Consider the following 26,644-nt stretch of genomic DNA (forward strand, 5'->3'; position numbering starts at 1 on the left):
ACTTTTACTGAATTCCAGGTTAAATTTGTCATTCCAGTAGGCACCAGCATAAACAGGGTAAAATTCTGAAACCCAGATACTTACAACAGCTAAATAAAAGATGAAATTTAGGTTCTGTAACATCTCAAACAAGTGCAGCAAAAAATTCTTCCTTCCAGCTACACTATAGTCTGCACAAGAGAGCAGCCCCCAGAGGAACCACAAGCCAGAAGGAGAAAGTAAGCAAAGCTGCATGATCACTAACTAAGCTTCCTCCACAGAAGCAGCACTGGCTCTTTGAAAAGATAATGTTGCAACACACAAAAACTGTGCTGTAGTGTGTAACACATCTAGGTGACCTTACAACTAGTTTTGCTAAGAAATTATTATCTTAAAACAGTGGCTGCCATCACTGATGCTGGACAGAGCATGTGATGGTTGATCACTGAAAGCAGGTTGATTAAACAGAACAAACTTTGCTGTCCTACCTGGGCCTATGCTGAAGACAGTTATGAAAAATTATAATGTACTCACAAGGTTATTTCTTGAAGTAAAAAAACTGATGCAATCAAAACCAAAAGAAAGGTATCTAAAGAAACCATCTGCATTCACACATAATCTGATTTAGGAAGCATCAAAAGCCTGAGGTAGGCTCAGAACCACAATACACAAAAACCAACAGAAATATGGGTATATTTCACTTTCTGTTTTAATGAATGGTGCAAAAGCTGTCTTCAGGTGAAAAACAATGCTTTTGCTCATGTTTCAGTCAACTTCCTACTGGGCAGCAAAACAGAACTAAGCAATACACCTCAACTGAGCACAAAAAACCATGAGGAAATAGACAGAAAACCCTCTACCCTGCTGCTCTATGTGCCAATGAAAGGTTTGAGAATTTTACAATGAGCCCCTATTTTCCATTCTAATTTTTGCTTTCTAACTAGTTAGTTGTTTAAGAAAGGTGAGATTTATCTGGAATCAAAATGTTACATAAATGATTCTCTCTTTCTCTTTTAACCTTATTAATTTTTACTTGTGCATGTTTTATGTAAATACTATGTAAATATGCTTAAACTTTGTATTTTGTAACACCTCCCTGCATGAGCTGAATCTTAACAAGGTTATGAACCCATGAAATGTTTCAGTTGCTCTGCCAGGTCACTGATGCCAATCAGTATGATTCAGCTTTGGTACACAGTGCAAAGATGCCAAATAACATCACCTATGGCCAGTCAAGACAAACACCAGCCAAAGCTTCCCACTACAGTTCAGCACTGCCATGACTCTTATCTGAGACCCATTCCATCTTCAGGTTAATTTCTGTCTGTCTGTCTATCTGTCAGAAAGGAATTTTATCTTTGTTCAGGCAAATTGGATAAACTATGCCCTCCTATTCCATCTGAAAAAGATTAAAACAATGCAAATGCTGCAGTTTCAGGCAAAACCCATCAAGCTGTAAAAGGGAATTTCAAAGTTTCTCTTCTCTGTTACGCTTTTGAACTAATCCAGAATTAATGTGGTCATTGACCTCTATTACATGGTCAGAGTTACTTTAATTTCCCATTAAAAAATACCAGAAAAAAATCCATTGTTTCACAGTATTACTTTCTAGTGTTGTACAGAGTACAGGTTTTCTCTTCTCCCCTATTACCCACAGAAGAACAATCATCAAATTTCTTCTAACTGCTGACAACTTGAGTAAAGCCATGTTTGTTTGTTTGGAACTACAGTGTTTTGGATTGGGCTGGACTGACACAAAAATGTCAGAGTAGTGTAGATGACTCATGCACTGAAAATGGTTAAAAATGCTCTTTTTCATTGATTTGGGACAAAGCTGGTTACTGTGCTGTGAAACCCACACTAGTTAGAGGGCTCTCTCCTCTGCAAGGCTTGTTCCAACCATTCTGGAACACTCCAAAACCTTTCTGTTCACTTCTTGCAGCTACTGATCAGCTCCCAGGATCTGATCCCAATACCCTTCACCCCCACAACTGTGTACACACCACTCACTCTGGAGTTACTCAAGAAGTAAGATACTCTGCAGTCTAAATATTGAGAAGACAGAGATTAGGAGAGACATGGCAAAGACAGAACATCTTCAGCTCACTCAAAGCAGTAACAAACATGTGCCTTGGCATCTACAGGAAAGCATTCTCACATGGAACAACTCTAGACTCATTCAGAAAATATAGCAGACATGGACAGAGAAATAAGGAGAAAATGAATTGCCCTCCTAGTTAAGAGGATTGGTCTAACACTTAATTCAAGAATATCCTATGCATTCACTGTTATCTGCAGAAAGGAAATTGGATACTATTCTGAATACATACATTTATACAGGATATAGCAATACTTCTTTCTTACTAAGCAGGAGATACTGCTACTAGACAGCTGCTGAAAAAACACTGCAAAAGCAGAAACAGGACAGCAAGAGGAGCTGACCAGTTACCCACTTCACCCAATCTGTTGGGTAAAAAAGGCTCAAATTCTTTATTAAAAGTAGTAATTTCTATTGTCAGAAACTATCCCTGAATGACATGTCAACTTTTTTGAACAGCTTATAAAAATAAAGAGTTAGAAGTAGCCGGAGTTCACCATGTTAATTAGAGACAGGGTGCTGATTTGTATTACAAAAACATCTTTTGTTTTGAATGGCCATCAACCTCTTCCACTGTCTCCATTTTCACCTTTCTCACAATACTTTCTAATGAGAATTAAATATGTCAGCCTAACAGCAAACCTAAGTCCAACATATTTTAAAACAGGCTATTAGTCAGACAACATAAATTTTAAGTAGGAAAAGGAAGATTAAGAAAGCTGACAGTTTTTTCCCCACGATACACTCAGAAGCACAAATATGCCTTACTGTTTCAGAGCAGGGCCTCAAAACACAAATGGAAACTAATTTTGTACCATTTATACTTGAGGTAAGAATGTATACATATAAATAGATAATAATCATTGCCATTCCCCAAATTACAATAGCCTAAAAAATCACATTTGCAATGGAACAATTTTATTGGCATCTTATTTTATATCCAATTATTTCTGAGAGAACGACTTACCAGTTTAATATCAATGCCTGTAGCACTGGCATCCAAGGAATTTTCTATCAGCTCCTTCACCACACTGACAACTGAAGTAATCACCTGAGAACTTGAAAGGAGCCGAATTGTCTCTCCAGGCAGCTGTTTCATGGTGGAAAGATTCAGCTGCACAGAAAAATAACAGAAAAAGAATGTAAAAGGAACACTACAATTACACAATTCTAAGAAACTGTTTCACAGGAACTTTGAAATGTAGAAAAACACAACATTATGGCTGCAAAGTGAAATTTTCAAGTTACAGCAGGAACCAGCTTCCTCTGCAGTCAATAGGTGTTGGGAGAGAAATGGGGAGGCAACACACTGGTGCTGAAGAAAAGCCATATTCAATGGCAATGGGATCTACTGGCAAAAAATGAAAACCAAACCCAAAAAAGTTCTCTATTACAGTCTTGCCTCTCTGATCTGATGTAGTGTGCCCTCAGTCACACATTCCTATGTCACTCTCTCACTTGAAAATGAAGATGCCTTATGAAGCAGTGGAGATTTATTTTTTTAATTATTGGAAATACAAAGGGTTATAAAAGTCCTGCTATATTATAGATACACTCTCCCATGAAGGGACTATACACTGATCTGTGAATTTTAGCATGCATTTCTATTTAAGTACTTACATTGACACAAACAGCCAAACCCCAGGAAAACTATTTTGCTGATCCTTGTAGCTTGCCACAAAAGAATTCAACCACAGTTTTATATGTATATGAGAGAGGCAGGGGAATGGTTCAGACAGGTTTCTTCTCTTCTCTAGTTAATATTATATAATGCTATTTACACTGAATGACAAACAATCCTGGCAGTCCTGGCCTTCCCATTGATTCAGTCCAAGGTGTGCTGAGGAACACAGACTGCACACTCAGCACCTGTCCCAAGGATATGAGCACACATGGAGGAATGGAACGAACACAGATTTCCTCCTGACACAGCCAGGTCCTGGTGAGGGATTGCAGCCAACATCCCTAAGTAGCACTGCCCTGCAGGGTGTATGCAGCCAATACAACAGTTACAGGACATTTCTGTGCCTAAACATCCTTCTAAAGACAGCTGCCTTTATACATAAAAGACAAAGTAAAAATGTGGTTACTTGGCTTTGGGGGGGGGCAAGGGGAGGAAGTACAGTGTTATGAAGTACAAGAAGCACTGAAACTTTTCTAGAAACAGCTACAAAGGGGGTTTCTCTTTATTATTGTTATTTACATTGCAAAGGGAGTTTGCCTTTCAAATGTGGCAAAAGGATCCGATGAATCGTTTTTCCACCAACTGGAAAACAAGAGGAGCAGGAGAACACGTGCGCTGCTGAAGACGGGCGATGTTCGTATCATACGCGTGTTCAGAGAGGCAGGTTTGGAGGCATTCGTGCACTGTACAGGACTCCTGTATCAAGTGCTTCATGATTTACTCATGGGAGTAAATCAGATGGGAGCTGGATGCCTCTCCATCAAAAGACACTAACTAAGATATGGGAGGATCTTAAAACAAAAACGCTGGATACCTCAAAGGCAAGTTTTCTATGAGGTGTGACTGATGCAGGCAGCTTGGGAAAGGGGTCAGCTCCTGGCTGTGTGCCGTCCCCTGCTCTGGACCCCAACTGAGGTCACATCTCGGGAACACCTCTTGGGAGGCACAAAGGGACCTCTGGGACGTCTAACCCATGGAAAGGAACCTAACCTAGGATGCCTTTTAGCTAAGAGACAAGTATCTCAGCTCAAGCCACCTTACTACTGTAACTTTTCACGGACCAGAGGCGTTACAGCCGTGCTCTGTGGGAAAGCGCAGCATTTTCTGCGTGGGAGCCCCATCACTGATCTAACCCTTGGATCCTCCTACAGACATGTCCGACATGCCAACAACTGCGGTTCGACACATCCTCAGCTAAGCCGGGAATAAAATCTCCCTACATTTCACGGTTCTGGCCCCACAGATGTCTAGAGCCACACCAAGAACCCCGCCCCCCCACCCCGAGCACCGCCTGCCTCAGGGGCCCTCCCTCAGCACGCACTGAGGCATTTATTCGGTTTACGAGACAAAAAAAAACGGGCGAAAAGCTGCAGATAAACCCTGCGGGCCCTCGAGTTTACCCCAAACCACAGAGCCGTCCGCGGTTCCCGGTTCTCGCTACGAGAGGCGGGGCGCCGCTCCCGCTCTGCGAGGCGCCCGCTGCTCCCCGGGGCCTGCCCGGTCCCGGCCCCGGCGCGGCCTCAGCGAGGCGGCGGTGCTTCTCTCCCGCTCCCGCTCCCGCCCCGCGGCTGCGCTACCTGCGCGCCCGCCCCGCGCCCGTGGGCGGTACGGGCCCGGCCCGGCCCCTCCGCTCCCCTCCCGACCGGCCCTGCCCACGGGCACCGCGGGCTCTACCTGCGGCCGGCGCCCGACGCTCCGCTCCGGCTCCTCGGCGGCCGCGGGGCTGCGGAAAGGTGGGGCCGCGGCGGGGGGCGGAGGGACGGGCGGCCGGGGCCGCCTGCGCGCCGGGACCGGGGAGAAGGCCACGGGCACGGCCGGCCTGGGGTAGCGGCGGCGCCGGAGCGCGGCCGGCAGGGGAGGGATGGCAGAGGAAAGGCGGCGGTGCAGCGAGCCGCTCGGATCGGGCTGGAGTCGTGGCGTAGAGTGGGAAGGGATGGTGGGTCACGTCAAGATGTCTGTCTAGGTGCTGGCTCGGCGGCTGCTGCATCCCGGAGAGAGAGGAACAGCCTGGCGTCGCCCGCCCCAGGTAATGTGTGCCCGGCAAGTGCAGGCTTGGAATGCTCTGCGACAGGTACTGGGTAAGGTCCGCAGTGCCTCGGTTCGGGTTCAGGTTCAGAGTAGCTGTTTTGGGTCTACTGCTGTTCATATTGCAGAATACTCGGGTATTTTATATTTAGTTTATACTCCATACCTCACTAAGTAATTGTCAGAAACAAATTTCCTACCGAAAGCAAGCTTGCTTTTGCTGGTTAAGCAGTGCTTTTGTATTCTGATTCAGATGATTGCTAAGAAAAAACACTTCATCCTGCTTCTATAAATGAATATCTATAGTCCCAGAGATCACGTGAGTTTTAAGTAAGCAGTAGTTTAGGTGTTTAAAAAAAATTATAATTACAAATTTTACTGCAATAGGATGAGAGTGGCATTGTAGCTAAGTTCTGTCAATTTCCTGGATGTATCAGCACATGAAATTATCCTCTGTATCTCTGCACGTGTCTGTTGCTTGGAAAACTTTTGAACCTGTTCTCTAATTTAGCTGGATTTAGAAGATGGAAATGTCTGTCTGGAAGCTAATAGATGGGGAGGGGAGGGAATCTTCACTTTGTTTCAAGAAAAAGGCATAGATTACTCCTTCATTACTCTTTCTAGAAGTAGGTGGCTGGGCAGCTGGTATATGCAGAATTCTTCTCTAACTATTATATGAACAAGAGAGAGGAGGAAGATTGTCTGATGTGGGAAGTGGAAAAGAGCTCTGGATATTGTAAGGGATGAAGAAACTTAATTCAGAGGATAAAAGTTACTAGCTTGGTTTCTTACAGCTTTGCAACTGTAGCTTCTGACATCACAGCTTACTATTTTTTTTTAAATGTCCCTTCTATAGGAGGCTTGTGAATTTTATTTGTTTGCACTCATTTTAAACAAATGGTTCCCAACTGTCCCTTTGTGCTGATTTCTCCGTAAACCATAGCTTGAAGATCTTGAGGTACATCTGTGCTCTCTCCAGACCTGCTTCTTTAAAGCAGCTTTTTCCCACATTTGTAAATTGCATATGTTAAGTACTCTTCTGTAACAGTAGTCTCAGTCTTCAAACAGATCTGTTTTATAGGGTAAAAATGAACGTAGGAGTTGCCCACAGCGAGGTAAATCCAAACACTCGGGTGATGAACAGCCGTGGAATGTGGCTGACATACGCGCTGGGAGTCGGCATGCTGCACATTGTCCTGCTCAGCATTCCCTTCTTTAGTGTCCCTGTCGCCTGGACTTTAACAAATGTCATTCACAACCTGGTGAGTACCCCCTCTTGGAACAGAGTTTGAATAGAGGTTGTTCATAAGTACTTATTTTCAGTAGCAAGGGAAAAGTAGCCAGTCTGTATGGACAATGAAATCCTGCTATCCAAAACACCACCTCTCCTTGGCCTGCCCACAAAGGACTGGCTGTTTTGAGGAGGAGGGGTGATACACAACCACTTTCAGTTTAAGCATGAAAGACATGAAATATTGTTTATGTTTTCTTTTAAACAGCATTTAATTAGGCTGGAAGGTTGCAGACATAAAATCATCATGCCAACCAACTTTCACAGTGTTCTGTATGTTATTAGAGAGCTGTGCTGAATCCATAAACTCCCACATTTTTAATTCTTGGACACTATCTACTAATTTTTCCACATAAATCTGTTAGTATCCCGAAGTGTCACCATACAGGACATGAGAGAAATCTCGCTTGAAAGCGGGGGGAAAACTGAACTTCTTTGACCCCAGCCCTGAAAACCATTTGTTACTCAGAGGGTTGTGACTTGCATGATGACTTTTGTATGCAAAAGATTTTGTGAGCTGCTCTCAGCTCCTCTCCCCAGGATGCTATCATTTTCCTGTAACCACTTAAAGTAGTGCAGCTATCTATATTGGTCCTGCCATACTTAGGGGAGAGAGGACCAAAACCCAGCAATTTAGATCATACTTGAGGTTTGCTAGCTCAGCTTTCTAACATTGCCAGCACAGAAGACAAAAAGATAGCTCCTTCCTTGTTGAGGAAAATGATAGTTCACTGAGGATGGGTAATATCCTCTTGAATGTCAAGTTTTAATTTTTATTTGAGCTTTTGTTTTGTAGATAGGTTTAAAACTACTGGTGGAATTGTAACTGTCATTAGAGCGTTTTGTGTGTTATCTTTGACAGCATCAGACATGTCTGACTTCAGAAGATGTTGGCAGAGACAAGTATTACTAAATATTTCCCACATGCCTTACTGAACTCATTGCAAGTAGCTGTAATGACAACAGGGATGAGAGCATGCACTGGCAAGTAGTTTTGTAGTGGAGCACTAGAAGATGAGTATAAATTGCACTGTTGGATATTTCAGAATTTAAATGGCACTTCTTTTGGAAACAAATCCTCAAATGGTTTGACAAAAAAAAAAAAAATCTTGGATTTCCACTAATGGAAAACTCTTAGCTAACCTTGAAAGCATTTTTGATGGTTCTTTCTGCAAGTATCACTGGGAAATAAAATACAGAGTAAGCATTTGGATCTGTCCTAAAAGTGGTTTTATGGCTATTAAAATAGACACTGCAAACGTCATGAATCAAAAAATTAATTAAACAAATCAATTGTCCTAGGTTGACAGGGCTCTAGTCTGGAGGCTGTTCCCAAAAAAGGTGGAAGGAGACATGAAGTGATTTGCTGAGATTTCACCTCCATTATAAGAATTTGGAAGAAATATGATTTTTTTCTATATAAAGCTTTCTCATGAAAATTATTGTATGTGCATAGAAAGAGAAGGAAATCTTTGATATTGTCTCATAGAGACTCTTCCCTGAAGTTGGTGTGCTCTCTGATAGAAAACAAGTGTTTTTCAACTGGAAAAGGGTGTACTCTCCTTTTTGAAACCAAGAGGTCCAAACTGGTCTTTCAGAACAAACCATACATGGCATGTTCCCATCAAACAGGAACAGTCGCAAGGAAAGTCCAGCTTGTTAAGGAGAAGCAGCAAAGAGGTGGGCAGATGGTATTGAGCAGAATGCTTAGTCAGTTTCTAAGGATTTGAGGCTGGTAATGAGGTGAGAAAGCTTTCAGGAGCTGGTGTGATATTGTCAGTGTTTGTAGGTGGATTTTTGCTTTATGCACACTCTACTGCTCATCACACTGTTAACGCTGTGCTAGGAAAGTGGTAATACAAATCAGCCGCCCCACACTTGTTACAGTGCTTGGTAAAATTCTGTTGAATTCAGGGAACTTTTGCCTACTGGTGTACAAGGCAAGGGAGTGGATTGGATGCCACACAGACTTGGGCTTCAATTCTGACTCTGCACAAGCTCAGGCAAATCACTTCTTGTCTCTTCCTTCTTCTTCAATAATTTGTCATTACAGGCTAGCAGCTCTTCTGGGTGAGAATTCCCTCATTCTTTTTTTTTTTTTTTAATTTTTAAATTTTATAATGCATTGAACAATGTAACAATTATTTAAAAATATTACTAAAAGTGCCTCTGTATTCACTTTTCATTTTCCCCAGGGAATGTATGTGTTTTTGCATGCAGTAAAGGGAACTCCTTTTGAAACACCTGATCAGGGCAAAGCTAGGCTACTAACACACTGGGAGCAACTGGATTATGGAGTACAATTCACATCTTCAAGGAAGTTCTTCACAATCTCTCCTATAATTCTGTGAGTTCAAAACTGTGTTATAGATCAAGGGACACATAAAGCCATGGTTTCAAAAGCTGCAACATGATGGGTTGCAATTTACAGTCTAAAAGCATTTTCTGTCTTTTTTTCTTGTTTGTTTGTTTATTTCTACATCACAGCTGTAGGGAGTATTTATTTACAGTCTATGTAATCAACAATCTTTCTTCTGCTTTTGACACTCCACATACTGAAGTCAAAGTTTGGAAACAGTTATTAATGGGGCAGGTTTTAATGATTAGAAATGTGAGGAAAACTTTCTGTTAACTCTTGAATTTCTGTAAGAGACTGTGAAGTCATAAATATTGAAAATCTAAACTAATTGCTTTTGTGACAGCATTTGTTAACTGTTTTGCAGCTTGTGAGCTAGAAATGTGTCAGTCCTCAGTGAATGGGATCTGGTTTCAGTTTTCTGTTTACACTATGCAAATGGCGTAGGAATTCTATACAGCTGTTTCCGTTGACAAAAGTGTGGTTGTGTAACTTAGAAAAATCAGATGCATATTTAATATCCAACTCTAAAAGTCTTTCTGTTTGTCCCTGAAGAAAATTTACATGTCCACTTATATGGCAGAGTGAGAGGGGAGGGAAGATCCTGCATGATGTTTAGAAAGTGTGCTCATAAAGGACAGAAACTGAGAAAATAAATATAACTCTTTAAGGTGGGGACAAGTGCTGGAAGAAAACAGTAAACTAAGAGTTGCTTTTTAGCACCTTGAGAGGTGTGGGAAGAAGAGCCTTAGACCATAATTTTGCTGTAGATACTCTAGAACCTCAGGTGAGATATTTAATACAGATACAGATGTTAAACAGTAAAATCTTATTAATCACTAAAGCACTTCTTTCAACTATGCTTTGTATGTGTTTTAGACAATGCTGCCATCAGCTAAGCTTGCTCCCTTTTCTCCTGCAGGTACTTCCTGACGAGTTTCTATACAAAGTATGATCCCACTCACTTTATCCTCAACACAGCCTCTCTCCTGACCGTGCTTATCCCCAAGCTGCCACAGTTGCATGGGGTTCGAATCTTTGGCATCAATAAATACTGAGCAGAAGGTTCAACACTGGCTGCCCCTGACATGGCTACTGCTGCTCCCCAGGTGAAGGAAATGAGTAGTCTGCTGTGCTGAGTATCTCATCGTAGCCAGGGAGTGATGCTTTAACGTCTGAGATACAATTCCTGCTTCCTGCAGCATTGTCTGGGATGAAAATCGACTTTGTAAGAAGATGCCTTCAGATACTTCAGTGTGGATTGGAAATGTGTAGAAGAAAGATTTTCATGAAGAACTGGGCAGGCCCAGTTCTAAAGCCTAATCCCCACTAAGACTGTACGTGTGGCTGATGCAAGTGGCTTGTCAGGAAAGTTCAAGTAACAGCTGAAATGGAGAGCAGTTTCACAAATACCCATCATCCATAATGCAGGTGGTAACTTTACATATAAATCCAGAATCCTTGATGCCAAGGACTGGTGAGGCCACATTCTTAGATTAAGAGAAATTAGGTAGTTTCAGCTGTAATGGATTGTAAGTGGTTGTGCTTGTTTTTGCATTGTAAAAGTTTGTCCCACAGTAACTACTGTAACAGCAAGTGTAAATTGATGGTATAATTCTTGCCTTCTCTGGTCTTGTGGGTTTTTTGTTTGTTTGTTTGTTTGTTTTTTTCTTTGGTCACAATAACTGAACAAAGTCCTTAACTGCCAGCTCAGGGGAGTTCCACATCAACTCAAGAGCTCAGTTTATATCTGCTTTTACAAGTTGCCGCTGTTGTGTTTATTTCATTTTGCTTACCAGGATACTGACTTTTCCATGTGTAAGTGGGACATCCTGAAAAATTGCAGTTTCATTTTAGGTGTGAATTTTTGACTGTTTTCTCTGCTATTCATTGATGGGTTATTTTTCAGTAGCTGAGAGGCCTGTGAGGTGGTGGGGAGAGGCTTGCTGCTGTTGTAGGAGAAGGTGCTCTGTTACGGAGCAAGTGTCTGAACATGGAAGCTGTGTAGGTCGTGAGCTAGAATAGAAGCTGAACTAGAAGTAGGTGATTAGGCAATTCACATGGACTAACTATGCTTTTGCAGAAAAAGGTATAGATAACTTGCATGTCTTGGAAATGTGGAGGAATGCTGTGTTTTAGGGGTACTGTGTAGTATGGGGTAATCTTGTATATTATCAGCTCTGGAATTAGAGTGAAGGAGGTACATCTACTGCTCTGAGCACTTATTTCTCTGTCGTGGAAAAAGGATGAATTCTGAAATCTGCTGTGTGTCTGCCAGCCCAAACCAGCTCAGATTTAATGGAAGACCCCATTTAAAACTTGATCTACCTTTTGGTTGCAGTGGCAGCCAGTGAGCTGGAAAAAAAAAATTAAAAATATCAAAAGACAAGCCTACAGTGGTGTACTTACTTTTTTGTTTCTACAGCAATTTTCCGGCTATTTACTTTATCGATAAAGATGCTGTTAAAAAAAGGGCAGGAGTTACAAATTTTCTTTAGCAATTGGAAGTAATTGGTTTTGCCTGTCGCTTGCACAGAAAGCGGTAACTGGCTGATTTTTAAATAATGGCCATCGCAAGGCTGTGCTGCCTTTGGCAGTCGCTGCCGAGGGGCAAGAACTGCAAGACACGGCCCGAATTTGGTGGCCGGGGGCCGGGGTGCCTGGGCACGGCGGACAAAGCCCGCGGCTTTCGGAGCCGTCCCCGCTCTCCGCACGGCGGCTGCGCCGGCCCCGAGCACCGCCCGCGTCCCCGGCGGGGCGGAGCCGGGCCCGGGAGGGGGTGGTGACACATCGCGACACGGGGACGACGCGAGAGCGCCGCGACTCGGGCGGGGCGGGGCGGGGGGGTTGCGGCCGCCGCTCCCCCTGCCCTGGGCCGGAGGATCCGCGGAGGTGCGGCCGAGCCCGTGACCCGGCAGGGCGGCCAGACCTGCCCTGTCCTGCCCGCTTCCCGCCGCGCTCCTGCTGCCGGCCACAGGCGGGCTGCGACCTCCACCGCCACCGAGCGTAGTGAAGGACTCTCTTCACACGTAATTCAGGTAAAAAAAGACGTTACCCCCCAGCTATTTGCGTGGCCATTCCTGACTTTAAAAGCTCTTCAGAAAATCAGAGCAAAACACGTGCTTGAAAACATTCCACTAATAATAAACGATACAGTTCTCTTCTAGACATAAGCACCAGGTAGATTATAAACAATGAACAGCCTTGCCAAAAGCGTTTTGCGGTCAGTGAAGCACGGCCGAGCTGCGTGGCTGAGGACCCGCTCTGTTCACTCTGGGAGGCAGCGATTTCGCAGGCTGGTTTTGGGAATAGAGACGAGCTGTGACGACACCGGCGCTGCTGTGGTGGATGAAGCTGGCTGTGTTCTGGGAGAAGCACTGCACTGTCAGAAGGAAGTTCATTTACAGTAAGAACAGACTTCTCTCAAGGCTTCTGCCTTAATAACGATTTTATTGCTGTTGTTACTTATAATATCATCCATATGAAAGTCTCCCTGCCCCATGAAACTCAGTAAGTGGTGGGTAGGTGTGAAGATGTATCACTTTGGCCTCAACACATACTGCCTGAGATAGTACTGAGGGGAAGGAAATAAATGCCATGGATTTAACAAGTTTCCTCCACTGTTTTCTTTCAAAGAGAGACAGATTACTTTTCTAGCTTGAATAAAATATGAAAACATTGCTACTGTTAAAATCAGCAATTTTAATTTTCCCTTTTTAAAGAGAAAATTAATTAAATACAAGCATTGGTGTTTAAGAACTTGAGCTGACAAGTGAGGGGTTATGAATATTGTTACATTGTTTTGGACCAGTGTTGAGATACATTTAAAAAGCAGCTGTACCAAGAAAGGGTGAGTTACATCCTTTTCTGGCCTTCTACTGATAATTATGCTCCCTTCAGTGCCCTTGACACTAAACAAGGCATTTGAGAATGCACTAAGGAAACAGGCAGGATGTGACAAGGTTAAGAGGTGCCTGAAAACTATTTTTATGGCATTCTATCTGTTATAAACTACCAATGCATTGCAATTCCTTGGTTTTACTAGATCAGGAGGAATAATTCCCGTGGTGGCACAGCAGCTCCACAGAGAAAACATCGAGCGAGTGGTTCAGGAGGCCCTTCGTGCCAGCGGCGTTTCTGTGGCCGAGCTTGCGGCTGTGGCCACCACGGTGAAGCCCGGGCTCGCCCTGAGCCTGGCCGTGGGGCTGCAGTACAGCCGCAGCCTGGTCAGCAGGCACCAGAAACCCTTCATCCCCATCCACCACATGGAGGCTCACGCACTGACCATCAGGCTCACCCATCACCTGGAATTTCCCTTCTTAGTTCTCCTCATCTCTGGAGGCCACTGTCTCTTGGCAATAGCACAAGGAGTTTCAGATTTCCTCCTGCTCGGACAGTCCATCGACATCGCACCGGGTGACATGCTGGATAAGGTAATCTTTCCTTACCTTTCCTTAGTTGTCCTCTTCTTTTTATTGCATTTATGCTACATAATGGTAGTAATATCATCAGCCTGGGGACAGCAATTCAATGCAATGCAAGTTTTATGTAACTTTTTTTCTATTTTGAAATGCCATCATTTTAAGATACGAAAGAATGTTAAAAATGTACACAAAATATCAACTGTAATGTATGTACATTAATTATATTTTAGCAAATAGGCAACCTAACCAAAACCTGGTGTTGGATGTTTCATTGACACTGATTATACAAAGAAGTTGTATTTAATTAGAGAAGATTTTTAGAGGTATTTTAAAGAGGTATTACTATGCTGTCAGGTTTACAACAATGCATGTTAAAGTATTTCTTACTAGCATGGTTTGGCCTTCACAATCTGAAGTTTTCTGGGTCCCTGAGTACAGTCTGTAAAGTTGGTCACTTATGGTCACTTATGGCTTTGTTCTCAGCACTGTTTTTGAACAGTATTTGTACATATTAATTAAAAAATTGGGGGAGTGGATGGAATCACAAAGGGGATTTTCAAAAGTTGAAACCAGCTTTGTTTTGGTGTCACATTTTACTCCAAGGACTGCAGTACAGTGATGCCGTTCCAGGAAGAACTGATTCTAAGTCTGTTGTTTGTCATCTCCTTAGGTGGCACGAAGGCTGTCTCTAAGAAAGCACCCAGAGTGCCACAGCATGGCTGGGGGGAAGGCCATAGAACACTTGGCTCAGACTGGGAACCAGGACCTGCTCACCTTCCGACTGCCCATGCGGCAGTATCGGAACTGCGACTTCTCCTTCTCTGGGCTTCAGAACCTTGTCTATAATGCCATTGTACAGAAAGAAAAAGAAGAAGGTATCTTTAGGCAGTCAGATACAAACTGAGCTTTTGATGACCTAGACTCAGGAGCTCCCTTTGATGATATACTTTTATAGGTATTCAGGAGGGTGAGATACTGTCCTGTGTTAAGGATGTTGCTGCTGCCGTACAGCACGCAGTGGCTGTTCATATTATCCAGAGGACATATCGAGCCATGCTCTTCTGCATCAAAAACAGCATATTACCATCAAAACATGCCACTTTGGTGGGTATACCTTTTTTTTCCTTTGTATAGCTGACTCTATAACATCATTTGAAGATGCAGATGCCTTGTTGCACTTTCTACCTTTTACATATGAAGATCTAATATGTCTGTATGTATTATATTGTTAAAATACCAACAATATTGAAATAACAGTCATATAAATATTTAGCTGGGTTTTAAGCTAGAGAGAGATTGTCTTACAATCTAATCTAACCTCCCATAACAACTTGCCCTCATGCTGCCCAATACTTGATTGCTGTTCTAGTTACAGTAGAACCACAGACGGGTTTAGCTTGGAAAGGACTTTAAAGATCATCCTGTTCTAACCCTCCTGCCATGAGCAGGGACACCTTCCATCAGACTGACATGCTTCAGGAATGTCTTTTTGCAAAAGAAGCTCATTTGGCATACTCTTTTCTGGAATCTTTTAATCTTGAAATGCAGCATTTATTGCTGTCTTTAGAACTTCAACTGGTAACCCTTTTCTAAATATGATGCTAGTTGTGTGTGACCTATAAGTACTTATGAGTTAATGCCTTTTTTTCTTTTTGAAATGCTGTCAGGTTGTATCAGGAGGAGTTGCAAGTAATCAGTATATCCGAAAAGTTCTACAGAATCTGGCAGATGCAAATGATTTTGCTTTACTGTGTCCTCCTCCGAGACTCTGCACTGATAATGGTGTTATGATTGCATGGTAAGAGTTGTTTCTCTAAACAACATTACAGGAGCACATGCAAAATTGCCATAAGAGTCAAGCAGCTCTTTTTGTGCAGACTGAGCGATGTGCTGGAATGCAGAGCTCTGATGTAGGTTTTTATGTAATTGCTCTGTTGCTCAGGAATGGCATTGAAAGGTTGCGTGCAGGGCTGGGCGTCCTTCACAGCGCTGCTGGCGTCCGCTACGAGCCAAGGTGAGTGACTGCTCCTTGCCAGGCTCTGTCCTCACTGCCTGCTGCGGGCTGGGAAAGGGGAACAGGGCACATGGAAAAGAGGCACATGTTGCTGAGGAGTCTCTCTGCAGCACATGGGAATTTTAAAAGTTACCTTCCAAGGCAGTTTTAAATACAAATGATTGTGGCTGGTATTTATGTTCGTTTTGGCTCAGAAATTTAATTTATCATACATCATAACAGTTCAATGTGTATGATCGTACAGATGTTAGGCTTAAGGCCAAACAAAATGCGTATATCTCAAAAGTACCAGCTGCTCTAAAGTTGGGATTTTTTTCAGTTCTTTTTCCCTTTTCAAAAAAACAGACTTGGATGGTCTCAATACAAAAAAAAATTGTATTACAGTTTTCAGATGAAAAATTTAAAACTCTACTTCAAAAATAATTTGCTGTATATATTCCAGTGAATAAAAACCTAAGTTTTACTTTCTGTAGACAGTGCATTATTTAAGAATATCATGGGAGTTACCTGTGATTCTTTAGTGTTTTGCATGTATCAGCAGGACATAAAATGAATTATCAACTAAAATCAGAATCTAAATAGAACAATAGGCCCAGAAAATGGCTTTGAAATCACAGCTGTGGTTCTTGAGTTTGGAATGGCTACAAACACAAATATTTCCTCATTGTAAAGATATTTCCAGGTACAGACTATTTTAATGGTCACAGTCTTAGAAGTGCAGGGAATGTACTGAAATACTTTGAATTTTGTGCTAATTATAAAAAAGGTCTGTGAAGCTGTACGTCTGTGATATGGCAATGGCAATGTTAATTTTTAACAAACACATAATTTTGTTTTCTAGAGCTCCCCTGGGAATCGATATTTCAAAAAGAGTTGAAGAAGATTCCATCAAGGTGCCGAAATTAAAAGAGATACGATGGTTGGCATCTTAAAAAGTAACTTAATAAAATAAAAGCAACTGTAAATAGTTCAATGAAAAGTGTTTCAATGCTGTTATGTTTAGGGACAATACGTGGATTACAAGTGTTGAAAATCATTTGTCAGACAAACAAATGCTGCGTTGCTATCAGCAAAGTGATTCCAGTTATTATTGCAAACTAAGTATTCTCAGTATTAAAACAAAAAAACTTAAAAGTGCAGGATGCATTCATGTGAGTTCCTCGTAGACATGTACAACTCTGATTATTAATAATTATGTCCAAGTGTGTAAAAAAACCCAGGCCAAACATTGTACAAAAACTTAATTTACTGACTTTGTGTATAGAATAAATGCAACATCTCCAGCTACAGCTCTATAATTCATCTACTGAAAGTAACTTCAGCCTGCTGCATGTGTCAGATGCTTTTTCACTGTTGCTCTCTAGTTTTGCAATCCGAGATCCAAACTGTACTGCCCTTTTTGGCAAAACAGTGGAGGCTGTCAGGCCCAGCTCCCTGGCTGCAAGGCGCAGAATCAGTTTCTCGCCAATTCCTCGAGGTAAAGTCAAATCAGCTTTTTCTGAGACAGGCAGAGAATTGAGGAATGAGACAACATCTTCATCAAGAAAAGGAAACCTGAAAGAGAGATTTGCATGGGGAAAGACCCTTTAAAAATTCCATCAGAATAATATTGGTTTTCTCCTTTACCACCTGCAAAGACCGTGTGAAACTACTCTGTAACTTTGAAACAAAAAGATTTACGCAACAAATGCTGGTATCGTTCTGAATTTCAGGCTTTCACACCTAATCATGTGCATGGTTTAGAGCACTGCACATCCACACTCCAGCTGTTCTTGTGCTGAAGTGAAAATGTGCAACTAAGAACAGATTTGGAAAAATACTGGCACAAAGATCACATGAGAAAACCTTTCATGCACCTGAGTGGCCTCTGCTCCTGGACAACACCTAAGGAATTTTTTTCAACTTGATGGTAGCATGGAGGAAGTAGGCACAAATAAAATGATTCTTCAACCCTTCAGACTTAACAGCCAGGAGATGTGGTGGATATTGACTATGCCTTTACTACATGGATGGATAGAAATACACAGCTCCTGTTACACTTTCTCCAGAGACACTCCCAAAGGTCCACACCAGAACCCTTCCAAGTTGTGCAAAAGACTGTTTAGCTTAGAATTATAAAACCAGCTAGAATTTGCCTATTTCAACATCTGTTGTTTCTTCTTAAAACTTCTAGATGGAGGTCAAGTTGCTAAATTTCCTTAAGTAAACTCTTCCACAATATACTACAGACCACTTTTTTAAAAAACAAAACCAAAAACTGCACAACACAGTACACATTAACAAAACTGCAGCCAAACTAGAGACAATAAAACACACAGGAGTTTCAATTAAGATTTGGTTAGGGGTGTTAAAAGCTGCATCTAACCAGTAAAATCAGTTTTCCTCCATGTTAAAGCAGTAGTACCTGGCTTCTTTTCCGTGATCACCGATGATCCTGTCGTCTCTCCCGAGATTTCGAGAGGAAATGCGCCCTAACTCCATTTCTAGTTCTTTATTAAGACCCTCTAAGCCAAATTTTGTGAAGCAAACACGATGTCGAGAATACCCAGCAAGCTGCTCATCTGCTCCAATTCCTGTAAGCACAACCTGAGGAAACAGAATAGAAGAAATCTTAGGATCTATGTGAGTTAATATGTAACAGACCTTAAATCTTTAACTGCATCTTAAGGAGAAAAATTTTAATACACATCTTTTAAAAGTATTCCTTGTCAGAACGGGCTGTGCCTTACACATTTACAAAGCCTGAAACAATTCCCAGTACAGTCACTGGTAACTTAAATTATCAGACCTTAAAGTACACACAAACATTGCTAGTGGAGCAAGGAAAAAACCATCAAAAGAATGCCACGTGTGTCACAAATACACCAGTGTATTTGAAGAATGTCTTTGTTAGTTTCTAGGATAGTAAGCAGCATTTGTTAAACACCAGCCTTTAAAAATTATTGCCAAAGACTATGCCATATGTTGTAGTAACAGGAATGTACATCCAGAGTACTATTCATTTACCAGCTACTGGGTTAGTAACAGCTACATTACACAAAGTAAAAATGGCTTATACTACTCAGTAAGTACAGTAAAATGTTTTATCAAGAGAAAAAACACTATTACATCTGGCCCATTACTGTGCCTTCAACAGCTGAAATGAAACAGTTCCTTCAGGAACAGAGAAGTGAGAAATCAGAATCGAAAATTATAGATGGTGGTTATTTGTTTCCATTGGATATTATTGCATATCCAAGTTCACTGAAAAGCCATGCCCATTACATGACAAAAGAACTGAATGTGATTTTTAACTCTAGAATTACACAAATATTATAATTATAGAATATTCTACACTCTGACACTGAATTTCAGAAGCCTTATGAGTAGCAAAAATCCCAGCTGATTTCTAAATCAACAAAACTGTTTTTACATTCAGAAGTCAAATGCTAGGCAGAAAACAAAACAAAACAGTACCTTTGCAGGACTTTTATATGGTTTCAGTTCTCCTTGGTTACTAATGAAGCCCTCTCCTCTGGAAGCAAACCAAATTGCACAGCCAATACTGTCATCCAAGACTGTACCCAGTGGATAGATTAAGTAATTAACACGCTGTTTTCTCATTTTTTTCAATTCCTCTAGTGTAACGTTAATTTCCACAAAGTTCCAGGTTCTTGAAGGGTTAATGGCTTCTAATTCCTTCAGTCCTGCCCTACCAGTGATTCTGTCAGGAACATCAAAGCAAGATAAATGAGTACCAGTGTCAGCAGCAGGATCTTGACAGCTTTCTTGAGGACCCAGCAAATCAAGCTGTACTTCATGGCCGGTATGTCTTTTAGTGGTACCCCTGTGCTTAGCTTGCTCTTTCTTCATGAAAGCTACATTAAGGAGATCAATTGGCTCTTCCATAGGCACGTGTTTATCAGCCAGGGCTGCAAGAACCATAGAATCAACGCCACCAGAAAAGAGCACTGCAATGTGTGCTCTCTTACGAGACATGCTTGGAACTTCTCTTGTTATCTGATCTGGATCTCTAAAGAGACAAAGGACTCGTCTCTTGACTGCTTCATTTAAAACATCAATAAACTGACAGGCTAATTTTTTCTTGTGTTCCTCTGCAAGAAATCCTTGAAGGGTTTCTACAGAAACCATACAGTTAATATTGCTAAAATTAGAGCTTGGACATGCACCTGAAGCTTTAGAAACTGTTTTATTTAAGGGGATAACTGGTGCTCTAAGACACAGCTTTGATTCATTCACCATGAGATGTACATGGTTTGGTAAGTCTTTTGACACTTGGTCAAGAACATTAATGCATGTTTCTTCTTCTACTGCTTTCTCTCTGCAGCTGTACTTCCATGGAAACAATGTTAAAGACAAAGATTTAGCTGCTGCACAAGCTTTGAGATCAATTTTGAAAATTCCAGATGCTGGGACTTCTTGCCATTGGTTGCCTGATTCAGAAGAACCACTTACAGATGTGAGACAGAAAGCGCTGTCAACCTCACTACTGAACTGCCAAAGCAAACTACGGCGGCCAAAGTAATCTCTGCCAAACCATAAACTGTGTCTGGGTGCTTCATAATAAATAAAAGACCAGGGACCCTGAAGTGATGAAAAGAGTGACAAAATGTCCACTTCACTACTGCATAAAGCCAGATGATGAAACATTACTTCAGTGTCATTCTCAAGATTTCCTACATGCAGTCCACTGAAAATTTCTCCATTCCAAAGAAAAACATTGTTACTGGCATCTTCCAGAGGCTGAGGAGTCACCAGTCCCCTCAAGTGAAGTACATGGCCTGAAAACAGGCATTCATAAGAGAGATCAGACACAGTTTTTATCAACTCTTGGCTACTGTCTGGTCCTCTTCTTCTTAGATGGCAGAGGATGTCTTCACTGAGGAAATCACGGATCGCACGCTGGCTGCACAAGGTAACAACACAGCAAATACCACACATTGCAACGAGGAATTCACATCCACTACTTCTTGATTTTAGCTTTTTCTGAATTTTCCAGCTCCAGATGTGCCTTCTTTAATTCATCTAATGTATCTGTGTAAGAGAAAATTAAGCAAATAATCAGTTTCATAAACAGGAAATTTTATGCATAGGTAAGTTTAAGTGTATATCTACAATAATTAATAATTAATAATTCCAGCCACTTGTTCAATTAAAGTGATAAACATAAAACACTAAGTAAGCAAAGTGCTATGTTTGTGTTTCATTATTACTAACACAAGCTATATAAGCTTGCTGTAGCATATTCCTTTTTAATTATACAAAGATGATGATTTTTTTCCAAAGAAAGCCATAATGCAATAGGGGAATGGCCAACTCCTATATAAGCAGTATGACTTCAACATGTGTAGTAGGAAAAGGGAACTGACAATAAAAATGGCAATGCTATTAACCCCACTCAAAGAAAGAGAAGCAGCAATTGTTCACTTCAGAAAATTAAATGTATACTTCTAAATTTATACTCTTCTAATGCTTGTTCCATCATCACCTCTATTATCCATTCTCCTATTACTTTGTATTGGACACACAGCTGCAATTTTCTCATTTTAATATACCTTTGAAATCAGCTACAAATGTAGCTTTTAAACATGAACTATTTGAGATACTTTTACACTGCAAACTTACTTTTGCACTGAGACAGCATTTCTGTCCGGTCTGCAAGGAAGAATATGTTGCTATTGGGCTGCTGCTTATAAACTTTCTGTAAAACAAAAGCCACACTGTATTAAGTCAAAGCAGCAGATTCTGGAACCACACTGCAGCAGAAGCTGGTGTGAGTCCAGAGAGACACTCCTGGTATAAAAGTGAAGGGGTAAGTTCTGCCCTGTGAACACCAGCATCCTGATGCTGTATCATCAAAAGCATTTAATGCTCAACCTAAGACAATTCTGAATTTCTCTTTTCCTCATCCACAAGGGATCACATTCTATTTTAAACAAATGCACAGAAAAAGTAAGAATACTTCATGAATCCAAACATCTTAATGAAATAACTTAAATAAAACATAAAAAAGCAAAAAACTCCAACACTGCCCAAATATACATAATCAAATAGTTTGCAGGACAAATTATTCTGAGCACAGCAGACCACATGTTTATTAAAATCCGGATTACAACAAATTAAAGACAGCATGCTCTGATTTTGTTGCCCCTCTTGCCTCCATGTTTATTTCTCTGCTAAAATGAAATAGTTAAAAGCAAATTTGTAAAACCTTACCCGGTTCTTCTTCAAATTAGAAAGCTCATCGACTACAACCTTCTGCTCTTTAATCTGAAAGACAAAGGTGCATTTGAATTTAATGATAAAAACAAGACATCATATTATAACCCTAGTGGTGAGCATGTCTACTGATATTTTAAGACAGCAACATGCATGTCTAGCTGAAGACAAAGTATAAAAATTACATACTTAATTTCTCTAGAAACAGGCTATTTTGCATGCATTGGTATTTCTCCTACCTTCAAAAGCCACAGTGAGGTCAGCCAAACTGAATGTGGCACACTGAAACTGCAACTCTTCCAGCAGCTACATCAATCTCTTTTATCTACAACACCAATAAGGCAAAGCAGCAGAGCCATCCTCTGCTAAGGACTACACCAGCCACTGAGGCACAGCAGAAGTGACAATCTGTAGCTCTGTGATGTCCCAGCTTTGCAGCTTCCATGCAATCAAAAACATCACTGTCTCTATGTGTGGCCATGCAGAAGTAATTTTTTTAAATATAATCACATAATGTTAAGGGATTGCAAGGGACTTTAAAGATTATCTAGTCCCAGCCTGCCCCTTGCTATGGGCAGGGACACATTCCACCAAACCTGGCTGCTCCAGGCCTTATCCAACCTGGCCTTGAACACTTCCAGGGTTGGGCCATCCAGAGCTTCTCAACTTCTGAGTGGCTCACCATTCTCACAGCAAAGAATTTCTACCTAGTATCTAACCCAAATCTGCCCTCTTTCAAGTTGTACATATTGCTCCTGGTCTTCCTTGTCACTACAGCTCCTGACAAAGAGCCCCTTCTCTGGCTTCCCTGGAGGCCCTATTGGAATACTGGCAGGTTGATATGAGGTGTTTTTTGGAGTGAAAGTTCCACAGGCTTGGCAGATTGCATACTGAACAAAGCTGTGGGCACCAGGGAGGAAGGAGTGGGTAAATGAGGAGCACCAGCCTCTATGGCTGAAATCCCTTGGGACATTGTGGGCAGACAAAGTTGAACTAGGCTAGAAGGAAGCCATATGAGAAGCAAGTAAGGGTACTTTGAGGGGAGACCCCACAGCAGTCTTCAAGTTCCTTAGGAGGGGAAGTGAAGGGGCAGACACTGATGTCTTCTCCCTGGTGACCAGTGACAGTAGCACAGGGAACAGCCTGGAGCTGGGTCAGAGCATGTTTAGATTGGATACCAGGAAAAGGTTCTTCACCCAAAGGGTGATTAGGGATTGAACTCCTCAGGGAAAGTGGTCACAAGGCCAGCCTGACAGAGTTCAAATAGCTTTTGGATAACGTGCTCAGGCACGCTGTGATTCTTGGGGTGTCCTGTGCAGCGCAGAAGTTAGACTCGACCATTGGACGTCTCACATATTCTGTGAGAAAAACCTCACTGCGTCTCACTTGACATTTCAAACAGTAAGACCAAAAAAACCGATCTGACAAGCGAGCTATCAGCGAGGCAACACGGGCTCGCTAAATGCAGGGCGCACTGGGGGCCCGAGGGCGCAGCCCCGGGCACAGGAGCCCCGGTCCCTGACAGCACCCGCCCTCCTCTTCCTCACGGTGCTCGCACCCCAGGCGACAGGCTCCGGGGGCCGCCCGCGCCTCGGCCCGGAGCCCGGCACAGGGCCCCGCGGGGCCACCTCCGCTCACCCGCCGGCTCAGCTCCTCCTTGTGGCGCAGCGCCGCGCTCTCCCCATCCTCCTGCCGCGGCGGCCGGCCCGACATGGCCCCGGCGGGCACCGAGCGCTCTCACCCGGCAGCGGCGACAGCCCCACTTCCAACACAGCCGCCGCAACCAGCCGCACCAGAGCGCATGCGCGCAGGCGGGGCCGCGCGGAACAGCACCAATCAGCAGGGGCGGCCGAGAGCGCGCTTGACGCGGCACCAATCAGCAGGGGCGGCCGAGAGCGCGCCTGACGCGGCACCAATCAGCAGGGGCGGCCGAGAGCGCGCTTGACGCGGCACCAATCAGCAGGGGCGGCCGAGAGCGCGCCTGACGCGGCACCAATCAGCAAGGGCCGCCGAGAGCGCGCCTGACGCGGCACCAATCAGCAGAGGCGGCCGAGAGCGCGCCTGACGCGGCACCAATCAGCAGGCGCGGCAGAGCACGCGCGGGGGCGCGGGCCGGACGGCGCGGATCCTGAGGGGGCTCGCGCCCCCGGGCGGGGGAAAGCGGGAGTGCGGCGGTTTGTCCCGGGCGGGGCGGAGCTCCGGGAGCCGTGCCCGGGAGCACATCGGGACAGGCCCAAGGTGGAGAGGATGTTTGGAACGAGGCTTGGAAACTGCTCCTTGTGGAGTGTGTCGGCTTGGTGTGGTGTGACCCCGGGCTGCTGTCGGGCTCTCAAACCCCTTTGAGCGGTTTGCTTATAGGTATTCCAGAAGAGATATGGATCATTCACTATTTACAGACATTAGGATCACGTGTTTCATTATGTTCATTATTGGGACATGTTTCTACAAGAAAGATAGAGAGGGACTTTTTAGAGGGGAATGTAGTGACAGGACAAGGGGGAATGGACTCACACCGACAGAGGGCAGGTTTACATTAGATACTTGATGGAAATTGCTTACACGGAGGATGTGAGACACTTGCACGGGTTGCCCAGAGAACCTGTACCAGCTCCATCCTTGCAAGTGTTCAAGGGCAGGTTGCACAGGGCTCTGAGACCCCTGCTCTAGTCCCTGCCCACGGCAGGAGCTTGAAACGAGATAATCTTTAAGGTCCCTTCCAACCCAAAGCATTCCAGGATTCTATGATTTTATTATTATACAAGATGGGTGTTTCAGACCGTCCATCTAAGATGATCCTAACATTTCTTTGTCTCTTCCATTCCACTATAGATATGTCACAGTGATGCATATGTCTACCTGTCTTTATAAATACATCATTGTCTCATTTTTATCCCTTTCCTTTTTAAACATTGTATAACGATTCTAAGCTCTTAAGAGTAATCCAAACATACAGACCAATTGCTAGCAAATTCTCAGTTGTAGGATTTTATGAGATTTCTATTGCACTCGTGATCCTTGTGGTACTGACTGCAGTGCAAATATAGTTCAAATCTTCACGAACCATTTGGAATATTTGCAAGTTGAGTAAGAGAGGTAGGAGTGTTTTTTTGCTTTAATCTCACATAATCATTCACATTATATATTTTGATAATACTTAGAGTTTGTGACCAAGATTACACCTTGGCTGTGTCCATGAGCTTGGCTGGAATGTCTGTGATGTTGATCAAAATTTTGGCTCCTAGCAGAAGGATGAAGAAAGACAATTTGGCTATGAGAATATTGGGCAATACACTTGCTTGCCAAAGTTGTCCTTGTTTGCTTTTAACAGAAAGAGAAACTGAGGTTACACTTGCCTCAAAGGTCAGTCTTGCTCTTGTGTCCGCTTAAAGCTCACACTTGTGCCTCCCTCCAGCCTTGCCCCACAAAGCTGGGTGTGGGGCTGTGTGGTGGGACAGGTGAGGGGGCTGATCTGTTTTTCTCAGCAGTGCACAGTGCCGCTGTGATTCTGGCAGTCCCAAAACAAAGCAGCTGAAGCTGCTGGGGAGTTGTTGCCCAGGGGTTGGAATGGTTCCAGGGCTTGTGCTCTGACTTCTAGAAGAAATACACATATCTGGGTCACACAGATCAGTTTTGGTGCTACTGCTCAGTGTGCTTTGTAGTTTGTCACTGTTGTTCTGGTGAGTAATGTGTTTAATCTGAGTAACTCCCAACCCTCTGCCGCCCGAGTTTTATTTATTGTTCAGATGTTACAAAGGTTGATGATCAAGTAACACAGTAGTCAAAGTATAATTTCCGTACTGATTATCCTTTTTATGTTCAGTAATAGGTGCAGTTAATGTTTATTAATCAAAACCCCATCACTCAGTGTTATTGACTGTTTCAGAAGAGTGATGATAATGGTTTTGAGGCATAATAGCAAATGGGGAATGGTTTTAACTTCTGGTCTTACCACAGCTTGATGATTCTTCTACTGATATGGAGTGGGCTTTTGACAGTTCCTTTTAAAATGAATGAATTCCTGTGACAAGATCACTCCTGAAATTACAGTGATACCCACAATAAGAGCAGCTGTGTTTGCAGCTCAGCAAAGGGAAAGGTTGGCACCTTTTCACTCCCTGTGCAGGGCAGTGTCATCTCCATTCAAGCTTCTTTCAGGGCTGCTGCAGTTCTGGTGTTGCAATGTGCCTGCACTGTTATTCCTGAGAGCTGGGGAGGGCACTTAGAGCTCATCTGGCTGACAATTAAGTGGGAAATGTCATTCAGTGACACATCTCTGGTCATTCTGCTTGTGTCTGTGCACTTGTGCCCCCTCTGGTGCTCTAAACTATTTTTCTTTTACCGGCATAAAACTATGTCTGGAGGTTAATAATGCCTGACACAATGTTAATAAAGTATCAAAAAATATTTCAGTCTTTTAAAGCCCTCACCTTTTCAGTATCTGGCATCTTTAAAAATATAAAAAAGAACACAAATTACCCAACAAGTCATGTAAACAGCTAAAAACCAGAAGCAGTTACTGATGCCAGAAAGTCTTCGAGGTTGTCATGACCTGTT

At 42.8% G+C, this 26,644-nt stretch overlaps 5 protein-coding genes across 9 annotated transcripts in view; 2 read left to right on the forward strand and 3 right to left on the reverse strand.

Annotated features, from left to right (window-relative positions):
- Positions 1-5,496, reverse strand: part of PMS1 (PMS1 homolog 1, mismatch repair system component) — a 43,851-nt gene extending 38,355 nt beyond the window's left edge. Inside the window, exons 1-2 of one of the 2 annotated variants that reach the window (XM_059853446.1) lie at positions 5,436-5,496; positions 3,045-3,191 (exon numbers count right to left, since the gene is read on the reverse strand). In XM_059853446.1, the coding sequence (XP_059709429.1) occupies positions 3,045-3,176 (132 nt within the window). In that variant the 5' untranslated portion in view covers positions 3,177-3,191; positions 5,436-5,496. Of the gene's footprint in view, positions 1-3,044; positions 3,192-5,161; positions 5,317-5,435 lie in introns of those variants that run through there. The other variant, XM_059853445.1, reaches the window with a different exon arrangement.
- On the forward strand, positions 5,358-11,822 carry ORMDL1 (ORMDL sphingolipid biosynthesis regulator 1). Of its 4 annotated transcripts, XM_059853447.1 has the most exons (6): positions 5,480-5,494; positions 5,725-5,787; positions 6,643-6,744; positions 6,868-7,048; positions 9,273-9,424; positions 10,356-11,822. In XM_059853447.1, exons 4-6 carry the CDS (start codon positions 6,875-6,877, stop codon positions 10,489-10,491), a joined length of 462 nt encoding a protein of 153 aa, XP_059709430.1. In that variant the 5' UTR covers positions 5,480-5,494; positions 5,725-5,787; positions 6,643-6,744; positions 6,868-6,874; the 3' UTR covers positions 10,492-11,822. The 4 variants fall into 4 exon arrangements, with proteins under 4 accessions (XP_059709433.1, XP_059709430.1, XP_059709432.1 ...); XM_059853450.1 differs by lacking the exon at positions 6,643-6,744 and having other exon boundaries at positions 5,358-5,494; XM_059853449.1 differs by lacking the exons at positions 5,480-5,494; positions 6,643-6,744 and having other exon boundaries at positions 5,681-5,787; positions 6,855-7,048.
- Positions 11,823-12,231: 409 nt separating this feature from the next.
- OSGEPL1 (O-sialoglycoprotein endopeptidase like 1) lies at positions 12,232-16,850 on the forward strand. The gene is made up of 8 exons (XM_059853452.1): positions 12,232-12,471; positions 12,590-12,839; positions 13,479-13,866; positions 14,528-14,732; positions 14,813-14,961; positions 15,525-15,655; positions 15,800-15,871; positions 16,713-16,850. The coding sequence occupies exons 2-8, from the start codon at positions 12,628-12,630 to the stop codon at positions 16,801-16,803; spliced, it is 1,248 nt and encodes a 415-aa protein (XP_059709435.1). The 5' UTR covers positions 12,232-12,471; positions 12,590-12,627; the 3' UTR covers positions 16,804-16,850.
- Positions 16,851-17,099: 249 nt separating this feature from the next.
- ASNSD1 (asparagine synthetase domain containing 1) lies at positions 17,100-20,812 on the reverse strand. The gene is made up of 3 exons (XM_059853451.1): positions 19,328-20,812; positions 18,276-18,457; positions 17,100-17,425 (listed from the first exon to the last, which is right to left on the reverse strand). The coding sequence occupies exons 1-3, from the start codon at positions 20,810-20,812 to the stop codon at positions 17,164-17,166; spliced, it is 1,929 nt and encodes a 642-aa protein (XP_059709434.1). The 3' UTR covers positions 17,100-17,163.
- Positions 20,813-20,824: 12 nt separating this feature from the next.
- On the reverse strand, positions 20,825-23,886 carry ASDURF (ASNSD1 upstream open reading frame). Its single transcript, XM_059853453.1, has 4 exons — positions 23,729-23,886; positions 22,088-22,141; positions 21,497-21,572; positions 20,825-20,905 (listed from the first exon to the last, which is right to left on the reverse strand). Exons 1-4 carry the CDS (start codon positions 23,801-23,803, stop codon positions 20,835-20,837), a joined length of 276 nt encoding a protein of 91 aa, XP_059709436.1. The 5' UTR covers positions 23,804-23,886; the 3' UTR covers positions 20,825-20,834.
- Between the last annotated feature and the right edge of the window lie 2,758 nt (positions 23,887-26,644).

This window comes from Haemorhous mexicanus, chromosome 8 (assembly GCF_027477595.1).
Source record: "Haemorhous mexicanus isolate bHaeMex1 chromosome 8, bHaeMex1.pri, whole genome shotgun sequence".
In the NCBI taxonomy this organism is placed as follows: domain Eukaryota; kingdom Metazoa; phylum Chordata; class Aves; order Passeriformes; family Fringillidae; genus Haemorhous; species Haemorhous mexicanus.

Excerpts from the sequence above, each read along its gene's own strand:
- ASNSD1 (XM_059853451.1), bottom strand. The coding sequence starts at position 20,812 with ATGTGTGGTATTTGCTGTGTTGTTACCTTGTGCAGCCAGCGTGCGATC. Across the intron at positions 18,458-19,327 it reads CATATAAAAGTCCTGCAAAG|GTTGTGCTTACAGGAATTGG; the intron begins GTACTGTTTTGT and ends CTGTTTCCTCAG. Across the intron at positions 17,426-18,275 it reads GATCACGGAAAAGAAGCCAG|GTTTCCTTTTCTTGATGAAG; the intron begins GTACTACTGCTT and ends TCTCTCTTTCAG.
- ASDURF (XM_059853453.1), bottom strand. The coding sequence starts at position 23,803 with ATGTCGGGCCGGCCGCCGCGGCAGGAGGATGGGGAGAGCGCGGCGCTG. Across the intron at positions 21,573-22,087 it reads CTAATTTGAAGAAGAACCGG|AAAGTTTATAAGCAGCAGCC; the intron begins GTAAGGTTTTAC and ends TTTGTTTTACAG. Across the intron at positions 20,906-21,496 it reads AATGCTGTCTCAGTGCAAAA|ATACATTAGATGAATTAAAG; the intron begins GTAAGTTTGCAG and ends TCTCTTACACAG.
- ORMDL1 (XM_059853450.1), top strand. The coding sequence starts at position 6,875 with ATGAACGTAGGAGTTGCCCACAGCGAGGTAAATCCAAACACTCGGGTG. Across the intron at positions 7,049-9,272 it reads CAAATGTCATTCACAACCTG|GGAATGTATGTGTTTTTGCA; the intron begins GTGAGTACCCCC and ends CATTTTCCCCAG. Across the intron at positions 9,425-10,355 it reads ACAATCTCTCCTATAATTCT|GTACTTCCTGACGAGTTTCT; the intron begins GTGAGTTCAAAA and ends TTTCTCCTGCAG.
- OSGEPL1 (XM_059853452.1), top strand. The coding sequence starts at position 12,628 with ATGAACAGCCTTGCCAAAAGCGTTTTGCGGTCAGTGAAGCACGGCCGA. Across the intron at positions 13,867-14,527 it reads CGGGTGACATGCTGGATAAG|GTGGCACGAAGGCTGTCTCT; the intron begins GTAATCTTTCCT and ends TCATCTCCTTAG. Across the intron at positions 15,872-16,712 it reads GGCGTCCGCTACGAGCCAAG|AGCTCCCCTGGGAATCGATA; the intron begins GTGAGTGACTGC and ends TTTGTTTTCTAG.